Here is a 9,573-nt window from a genome sequence, read left to right as displayed (position 1 = left end):
ACAGGCGTGGAGAAATTCTGTGCAGGCTCTTAGCGTGGGGTAACGTTGATGTTGGTCCGTGGTTATTCAGGCACTGTCGTGGACAGCCGCTTCCTCTCACAGCGCGCGCACGTCAGGCCTCGAGGAAGGACCCGGCGAGGAAGCGCGGGAGTGCAGCGCGCAGGCGCGGAGCTGATGGCGGAGCGGGCCGGCGGGGCGCCCGCCTAGGCCGGAGTAGCATCCGCCGCCATCTGCACGGTAGGGACGCTCCCGCCGTGCTGTGCCTGTTCGGTGGCGGCCTCTGGGCTGAGGGAGTGCGCTGTGAGCCGCCATTTGTGGGGTGGGAGCGGCCGTAGGCCTCGCGGGGCCCGAGCTGTGAGGGGCGGCCGGGCCGGGCCCGGGCCTGGGCCCGAGGCGGATCCTGGGGCCGGGTGTGGGAAAAGCGCTTCGGGACCTCAGAGCAGGTTCCGCTGCTCCGGGGTCTGAAGGACGGAGGCTTCTGTGCAGCTTGGGCTCATCCTGCGTTGTTCCTGGGGGAGAGAATCGCCTCGGGCGCTTGCTCCGTGCTGCTGGGGCCGGGGAACAGCCGAGGGGTAACGGCACGGCACGGGGCGCCTGTGGGAGGTGTTCCGTAGAACTACAGAGGGGTTTGGATTGGAAAGAATCTCAGAGATCATCTCGTTCCCACTCCCTGCCACAGGCAGGGTTGCCAACCACTAAATCAGGCACTGGATCAGACTGACCATCCAGTCTGGCCTTGATCGCCTCCAGGAATAAGGTGTTCTCAGTTTCTCTGGGCAGCTGTGCCAGGGCCTCACTGCCCTCTGAGTGAAAAATGTCACCCAATGCCTAATCTACGTTTCTCCTCTTTTAGTTCAAAACAGTCTCCCCTTTTATCACTGAGCCGGTCAGCAGTGGCTGTAAGCTCTAAACCCACTGAGAAAGAATAAAGTTATATCTGCAGACAAGTGAGAGAACATCAGTTCTGTTTCTGTAGCACGTGAATGATTTTGGCTGTACAAAGTATGTGTGTTGCTCTACCTGTTGCAGATTCAGTGGAGCTAAGAGACTGAAGTGAATCCATTGTCAACATGTTCCTGTACAACCTCACGTTACAGCGTGCCACGGGCATCAGCTATGCCATCCATGGCAACTTCTCAGGTAACTTTTTCTATCCTGTAACTTTTTTTGGCTTAGGTTCATTCAGACAGTAGAGAAAAAAAAGGAGTTTCTGCACTGTTTGGTTACTGAAGCTAATCTCCATCAATATAGTAAAGTCTTTTACTTCTGCAAGTGTTTTATTGTTTGATTCTGAGCGTGCAACTTGATCTATTGGAACTTGTGGAAAGAGGAAAGTTTAGCTTGATTATGCTCAGACTTAATTTAGTGTTGCGTTTACTTTCCCAATCTATGTAAAGGTGCTCAAACATAGGGGTTAGTGGCACCTTGCTTTGTGACTAAGTTGCTTTGAGTTCTATAACAATAATAATAAAAAATCTCTTGGATATTTAGTTATTGTGAAGTTCAGTAATCTTTCTCACAGTGCTTCTTGTAACTGCTTGTTCTGCCGTGTTGTTGCTCACTCTGTTCTGTGCTTTGTGTTCCTTAGGAACCAAACAACAAGAAATTGTTGTTTCCCGGGGCAAGATCTTGGAGCTGCTCCGCCCGGACCCCAACACGGGGAAGGTTCACACCTTGCTGACGGTGGAAGTGTTTGGGGTCATCCGCTCCCTCATGGCCTTCCGGCTGACGGGAGGAACCAAAGACTACATTGTCGTGGGCAGCGACTCAGGGCGCATTGTTATCCTGGAGTACCAGCCCTCAAAAAATGTGTTTGAGAAGATTCATCAGGAAACCTTCGGCAAGAGCGGATGTCGCAGGATTGTTCCGGGCCAGTACTTGGCCGTAGACCCAAAAGGCCGTGCTGTCATGATCAGTAAGTCAATCTAGAGGCTTGTTTTCTTCTTGATTTTTATTCCTGTCTTCGAGTTAATAGCGAGTTTCTGCCAGGTGTGATTGAAGTGTTTCTTCTCAGGCAGTTTGTTAGGCTGTGAGACACGTTGAGGAGAATGCAGGTACTTGGAATAGTTCTTTGACGCTGCTGGAATTGCACAAATTAAATTCTAATGTTGGGCCAAAACAATTTGGAAAGAAGCCAGCCAGCTTTGTGGTGAGAGGACAGAACCCTAATGTGTGATGTCTGGGAGAAAAGTCGGGGCTGCAGGCATCCCTGCTGTGGTGTGGTCAGCTCCTCCAGCCTGAAATGATGTTGTGAATTCATGTCTCTTCTCTGAGGAGTATTGTGGAGACAACTAGATGAATTTCTGATCAGGCTTCGTAGCTAAAAAGAGCATTTTGGTAGTTAAGATTTACCATGAGGCGTCTTAGTTACTTGGTTGGCTGACCAGCATTGCTAATAGTTGTGCTTTTACAGCCAATGGGACGACGAGCTTGTAGAGTGAGAGTAAACACTAGTGCATGAACATTCTTAGTTTGCTGAAGCTGGATTTCTAAAATTTGTTCTTGTTTCCGTGCAGTCTGTCGTGTTTTGTCTGATGGAATGTGAGTAGATCTGCTTGTAGCTGAATTTTGGGCTAGATAGAGCTGGATTCATTGCTTGTACCCTGAAACATTAAAAATGAGATCTTTGAAGATAATTGGTGGTGCAGAGATGAGTACCAATAGCAGATTTCAGCAGCAAAATAACACTGGCATTCTGTTGGGAAGTTTTATATTGGGATGTGGGTTCGATAGATCTCCTCACCAGGTATTGCTGCCCTTTTTCTTGCAGGCGCTATTGAAAAGCAGAAGCTGGTGTATATCTTAAACAGAGATGCTGCAGCTCGGCTCACCATTTCCTCCCCACTGGAAGCCCACAAGGCCAATACCTTGGTCTACCACGTGGTGGGAGTCGACGTGGGATTTGAAAACCCAATGTTTGCTTGCCTGGAAATGGATTATGAGGTGAGAGGAATTTGGTGGCCCTTCACTGTCTTCTGTGCTTTGTTAGTTCTCTTCTACTTCACCTGTCTGTGGAGGCAGGGAACACTGTCTGCCTTTGATGTCTGAGATAACTTATTTGTCTCAGGCTTACTTGCGTTCTTGTCTTATCTTTAGTCAGAATTGCAAAGTCTTCTGTCTTGATGATGATTCTTAGCTTTTTGCTGTTGAACTGCAAATGTGCATGTTTTCTTCCTCTGAACCTTTTTTGAGCATCTTCAGCCAAGTCTTTTGGGCTTCATTGTAATGTCGTTTAAAACTCTTTCCTGATACGTTAGTTTTGCTCCTCCTTTCTTGAAAGGCATCTTGTTTTGATGCTGTCAGTGGGTAGCACACCAAGAACAAACCTTATGCTGTTTAAATACTGCCTGAATTATGACCATGTTGTTTCCTTTGGACAGTGTGTGTGTCAGCTATCTGAATAAGCAGCTGAAGAAAAGTGACTGGTTAATTGTTGTAGAGATTAAAGCTGTACTTGAGGGCAAGCTTTTGTGTTGTAATTTACTTGTGCGCTGAAGTCTTTTGTGTCTCAAGGAGGGTGGAGGCATGATTACTGGCTACAGGTTCTAAGGAAAACCACAGGAGCTTTTACTGTTGCGTATTGCAGCAAATTGCTCAGGCTGTGTTTGATGGCAGATGTGGTTACTGTGTGGTAACAGTCTTGAGCTGATGAGGACCTTGCTCTGTGTAGACATCCCTGGAGGTGTGAAGCTCCTGCTGCTCTTTTCAGTGAAGGAATGATCTCTGAATGTTTTTAAATTGCTCCTTCTCACTTGTGCCATTTCAAGTCTCAGAATATTTTCACAAAATACACAGATATCATTGATGGCTTGAATGAAGTGTTCATGTTTTGCATTTTAGGAAGCAGACAACGATCCAACAGGAGAAGCAGCAGCCAACACACAGCAAACCTTGACATTTTATGAACTGGACTTGGGTTTGAACCACGTTGTTAGGAAATACAGTGAACCTTTGGAAGAGCATGGCAACTTCCTTATAACAGGTACTGCCCACCTGGCTGCTAAGTCACCTTACTGTGGATCTGTTTGATTCCTTTTCTGAAGGGAACACTATGCTTTAGATCCTAGGAGTTCTTTGGTTAGTAGTCTGAGCCATTAGTATATATTAATTGATCACCCAGGTCATGACTAACAGTTCACATGTGGAAATACGGAAAAATATGCAGATTCAGCTGAGGTTTGACAACTCTACATCTCTCTTATCTTTACTTTGGATTCTTGTAGTTTGGAAGATAGATATTAAACAAAATTAGCTGGTGACAGATGCAAAAGAATGTAACTTTAGATAATGCATAAGTGCTGTTGTACTCTCTTGAATGGGATTTGAGCAGCTAATGTGCATGCAAAATGCCAGTAAGTAAATGCATGCACTGTAGGCCCTTCTATCTGGATTTGATGCAAAGCTAACACTTTCAAGTTGAGAAAGTGCTGAACTGCAGATATCTGTCCAAGTAGAAAGAAGCTGAAAGCTAGGTATGTTTATGCCGCTGTTGCATTGTCTGCTGGCAGCTGTCAGAAACTGGATCTGCTTGCTGCTGCCCTTCAGTAGCGTGTTCCGTTATGCTGGGCTCTCAACAGAACCATTTTAAAAAACGCTCTTAAATGAAAGATGTGTCAGAAAAACGGCTGATATTATGACAGCAAGCAAACATGCCAGTCACTGACAAGTTGCTGATGTAGTATTTTGGGTGCGTCGTGGCTTTCTAGATGAGAATGAGACGTGAAGGATAAAACAAGCAATTTACTTGGAGTTGTATCCTTTCTTTTTCTTTTTCCTGGTCCCTTAGTTCAGGCTGCCCTGTTTTTATGCCTACACAGAAGGCTGTATTCAGCTTGTCTTTCTCCTCAGAAAGATTCGTATACTCAGGGTGATGCAGGGCAGTAAGAGCTATGCTGTTTTAAAGAGCCAAAATAAGTCCTTCATAAACAGTAGTTCTGATCTGTGGTAAGGATTCTTCTCGTAGTAATGTTTCCTTGTTGTGTTTCAGTTCCTGGTGGTTCTGATGGACCTAGTGGGGTGCTGATCTGTTCAGAAAACTATATTACTTACAAAAACTTCGGTGACCAGCCGGATATCAGATGCCCAATTCCCAGGAGACGGGTGAGAATTTTGGGATTCCTCCCTTACCGTTTTATAAGATTTTCTTTATTACTGCTAAGTGAATTTGCCAGAATCAGGAAGGATTTAAAGTGATTAAAACAGGATTAAGAGTCTGTTAGCCTGTCATCTGCCTTGATGGCTGCACGTGTTACCTGTGAGGGAAGATGAGGGTAGGCGTAGCCTGATGTGATGAGTTTGTTTCATGTCTCTTCTCTGAAACTGACGCTGAAGATACTCCAAAGACTCTGATCAGGCGCTGGTGGCAGTGCTGTCAGTGTAAGGTAGGATGGCTTGAGGTGTTGAGTCATGGTTGCCGTTGTGTATGCAGGAGAATTCGGCAGCTGCTCTTTTACATCCAAGTCTACATCCTCCTCCTTCACTACTGTAGATCATTATGTTCTCTGGCAGTGCTTTAAACACCTGCAGAAGCCCAGGTACTGAAAAACATCTGGTTGTGCACTGCAGCTCTTGCTGCTGTGTTTGGTGTTGATATTGGAGGGTTGTCTGGGAGAAGGGCAAAGAAGATAGGAGGGGGAATGCTTAGGCACAGTGTCTTAGAAACGTACTTCATTTTGGGGGAGAGATGTGCCAGGTATAGCGGAGGGGATGTGCTTTGTACTGAAAACTTTTTCACATGCTGTCAGTTCTTGGGCACTTGTGAAATGGGAATACTGTCAGTGAAACCACATCTATACTGGTCTTTTCCACCAATCATCTCTGCTTTCTTTCTTGATAGAATGACTTGGATGACCCAGAGAGAGGTATGATTTTTGTCTGCTCTGCTACACACAAGACCAAGTCTATGTTCTTCTTCCTGGCCCAGACAGAGCAGGGAGACATCTTCAAAATCACTCTGGAGACTGATGAAGACATGGTAAGCCACATTTGAAGAACAGTAGAAACGCTCATTGAGAGGAGTTCTTAGTCCATAGTTCTGCCTGGTTCTCTGGAGTGATAAATACTAATTTATATACACATATACAAGAACAGTGCAAGGTGAACAGAGTTCTTGTATATGTGCTGTAGTCATTCTTGTTGCAAATTCAGGAAACTAGCTTGGCACAGCTGGTCTGTCAGTTGAAATACCAAACTTAAAGTGAAGATGCTTGCTGCTGCTTACTCTAGTATTAGGCAGTGAAAAGATTTCTGCTGCACTGAATCAAGTGGCTTTTGTTTTTTTAAGTCACACGTGTACAGCTTTAGTACCTTGCTAGTACACTCATGTCTCCCTCTGCTTTCAGGTAACTGAGATTCGACTGAAGTACTTTGACACTGTTCCCGTAGCTGCTGCCATGTGTGTGCTGAAGACAGGGTTTCTCTTTGTGGCATCTGAATTTGGAAACCAGTAAGTAAACAGTCACACCAGTGGTTTTCCCCTGAAACTGTTTTCTGTTCGTGACTGCAGATTGACCCTTGACTTCACTGAACATAAAAAGACAACATCTCAGTTTTATTGGGTAGATTAATTCTTTGTTCACGTGGCTTGAGCAGAACAATTAGTTTAGGCTATGACTGAAGAGGGGAATTTTCTTCTTGCTGATCCCAGATTAAATATGGTAGTGCAGTGAACAAAAGATGATGTGCTTTTGCAATAGGAAGAATTGGGCGCTTCCATTTTAGGTAGGATCAGTCGTGTCCTGATGGTTAATGAGTTCGATTTTCATTGAACTTGTATGTGTACTACACAATCTCTCAAAATGTAGCAGCACACTCAGGAGTTGGCAGGGTTTTTTTATCAGTAGTTATACGGTCCTTTTCTTAATAGAAGTATTCTTGAGGACCTTCTGTTTTCCTATTCAGGGGCGTGGAATACTTCAGAGATTCCAGAAAGTCTTTGTGTGCCTTTGAACATGGCTTTACAGCTGTATGTTCACAGGAATGGAGATTAATACTCTTCTGCCTGTGTCTGCCGAGTCAGCCACCTGGGGGAGTTCCAACCAGTTTTAGCAGAGTGAATCTGAATTCCACTGTATAAAGCAAGCTTTTGGGGAAGACATATTAATTTGAGCATTATTAAAAACAAGAATAAATTGGTCTGTCTGGATTTCTTTTTTCCTCTGAAGTTCAACTTGATTGTTTTGTTATTCAGGGTCGTAAAGTGGAATGGGGAGTGGGGTTAAGAATAATGAGATGAGAATATGCCAATAAAATACGTAACTGGAGTTGCAGCTTTATTCCTTGGCCTTGCTTGTGGCCTCAGCTGTCAGTGCTTTGGCTCTAACACTAGAGTATCTCAGGGGCTCAAAGGTAAACAGAAAACACTGAAACTCTGCCATACCTTGCCAATGACAGCTACCAGTGAGACTTCGATTTTAGTTATTTCTTTTTAGTAAGCATCTGATTCCCATGTAACACTTTCTTGTAATGAAGAAAACAATTCCTAGGGCTAAATTTTACTAAATGTATAATATAGGGAAGGATTTCCCTCCATCCTGCTGAATATTTAGCTAAGCCTCATTAGAGAAGGCTGCATGCTCTTTGAACTGAACAAGCTGTTTCTCTCACTTTTTATCTCAAGTTACCTGTACCAGATAGCTCACCTGGGTGACGATGATGAGGAACCAGAGTTCTCTTCTGCCATGCCTCTTGAGGAAGGAGATACATTCTTTTTTCAGCCACGACCTCTCAAAAACCTGGTGCTGGTGGATGAACTGGACAGTTTGTCCCCTATTCTGTGCTGTCAGGTAGGTTGCTATCATCACACTCCCTTCCATTCGTAGGCCCCTCTCACTTAAAGGATTGATTATAGATGCATGACTGTTTTTCCATGCCTACCTGCAGAGTATTTGTGTGTAAGCAGAGTTAGCAAAGATGTGTTATCCTAGTTTTCCAGAAATGCTGCTTTATACTCAGTGCTAATAGAAAAGCTGGTCTGCTGAATCCTCAGCCAGCTGCTTAAGACTGTTACCTGTTCTGTTCTCTTCCTATGGCTCAGTTTTATTTTATCTTCTTCCATGCAGATAGCAGATCTGGCCAATGAGGACACACCCCAGCTGTATGTGGCCTGTGGTCGGGGCCCGCGGTCATCTCTGAGAGTTCTAAGGCATGGACTTGAGGTAAACCTTCCAACACATTAGAAAAACAGCTTGAGGGGCAAGGAATATGGGAGACAATCCAGGCAATAAGGGTGCTCTGATGAAAGGATTCTTCTTTTGCTGTTGTCTGGCAGGAGAGTAACTTTCTAGGTTTGTGCTCTGGAAATAGGACGGACCGTGCTGTTTGCTTTTATAAGCTCAAAGGCTTTTTTTTATTGATTCTAAACCACCTGCATTTTATCTCTAATGCTTGAGTGTATTGAATTGGATCTCTCCCAGTGTCTTTGCCAGCTGCTGCTGATCTGTTTGCTGGGGGCGGGTGACCTTGCTTTAAAGCTGTTCCGCTGGAGCTCTAATGTTGCAATAGCGCCGCTGAATGTATTCTACCCCCTTGCACATCTGGCACAGGGGAGAGAGCATCAGAATGAGGAATTTTTTAGCTTTCCTGTCCAGTTGTGAGAAAGCTTAAAAACTGCTGATTATTTATTACAGTTGCAAGCCTAAACATCTGTTGTCAAAAGAACCTGGTTCCTGTTTTCTTTTAGGTATCTGAAATGGCCGTCTCAGAGCTGCCCGGTAACCCCAACGCTGTATGGACTGTGAGGAGACACGTTGAAGGTACACAGTATTTTCCTTAAGCTCAGGGAAGTGGGTGTTTTGCAGCCACCTGTTTGTACTTTGAAGCCACCCTCTGGTCCCCTAGAATTGTCATGCTTCCATTTGACAAAGAAACTGCTCACAGCTGCATCCATCACGCAGTGTGCTGCGTCAGCTGTGCATTCACAGCCTGAAGCTGCTGAACTTCTCGTTTCCCAGTTCCCGTAAGGTTTTGCTCTGACATTTGTAGGCAGCGATTATGCTTTTTGTTGGAGCGTACTTGCTATTCTTCATATGTGTTGACAACTGCAATAATCAGCTCTTTGTGAGAGAGTGGGATAAAAATTATGGGAAAAAAAAACAGATAAATCAGCAGCAGTATCTACTTTATTACTTCCCTCCATGCATATCTGTAAATAAAACAGTCTGTTTGGACTGGGGCACACTGCCTGTTCAAAAACCCGGCAGGGTAGAGGGTGCTGCTCCTTCCAGGAAGTTCAGTAATTGAAATTGGCAAAATGTACTGGGTTGTGGGTTTTTTGGGTTTTTTTTTTTCTGATCTCAGATAACGAGTTTGCCTTGCAAAAGATGAGAGGAAATGTACTCCCCTTCTATTGGAGGTGAGAACAAGTCCTCAGAAATATCTAAAAAGCCTAAAATGAAGCTACCTAGTAGTGATAAATCTCCGTAATTATTTCTGAGGCAGTGCACATCTTGGAAAGACTTGCTGTAGTTTTATGCACCGAGTAGAAATGTCAGATTGTTGCAGTGGACCTCAGCCTTCTGTGTTGACATGGTTTCTTATTTTTAAGCGGTCTTAGAGTAGTGTGTCTTCCAGGGA

At 44.7% G+C, this 9,573-nt stretch overlaps 1 protein-coding gene across 1 annotated transcript in view; it reads left to right on the top strand.

The window, feature by feature from the left end:
• Nucleotides 89-9,573, top strand: part of SF3B3 (splicing factor 3b subunit 3) — a 28,385-nt gene continuing 18,900 nt past the window's right edge. The window contains exons 1-11 of the mRNA XM_021408329.1: nucleotides 89-237; nucleotides 1,030-1,140; nucleotides 1,589-1,915; nucleotides 2,771-2,943; nucleotides 3,841-3,982; nucleotides 4,988-5,100; nucleotides 5,837-5,974; nucleotides 6,342-6,445; nucleotides 7,619-7,784; nucleotides 8,061-8,156; nucleotides 8,681-8,753. Of these exons, the coding sequence (XP_021264004.1) occupies nucleotides 1,071-1,140; nucleotides 1,589-1,915; nucleotides 2,771-2,943; nucleotides 3,841-3,982; nucleotides 4,988-5,100; nucleotides 5,837-5,974; nucleotides 6,342-6,445; nucleotides 7,619-7,784; nucleotides 8,061-8,156; nucleotides 8,681-8,753 (1,402 nt within the window). The 5' untranslated portion in view covers nucleotides 89-237; nucleotides 1,030-1,070. The remainder of the gene's footprint in view (nucleotides 238-1,029; nucleotides 1,141-1,588; nucleotides 1,916-2,770; nucleotides 2,944-3,840; nucleotides 3,983-4,987; nucleotides 5,101-5,836; nucleotides 5,975-6,341; nucleotides 6,446-7,618; nucleotides 7,785-8,060; nucleotides 8,157-8,680; nucleotides 8,754-9,573) is intronic.

Source organism: Numida meleagris, chromosome 10 (assembly GCF_002078875.1).
Source record: "Numida meleagris isolate 19003 breed g44 Domestic line chromosome 10, NumMel1.0, whole genome shotgun sequence".
In the NCBI taxonomy this organism is placed as follows: Eukaryota; Metazoa; Chordata; class Aves; order Galliformes; family Numididae; genus Numida; species Numida meleagris.
This window is presented reverse-complemented; position numbering and strand designations above follow the sequence as displayed.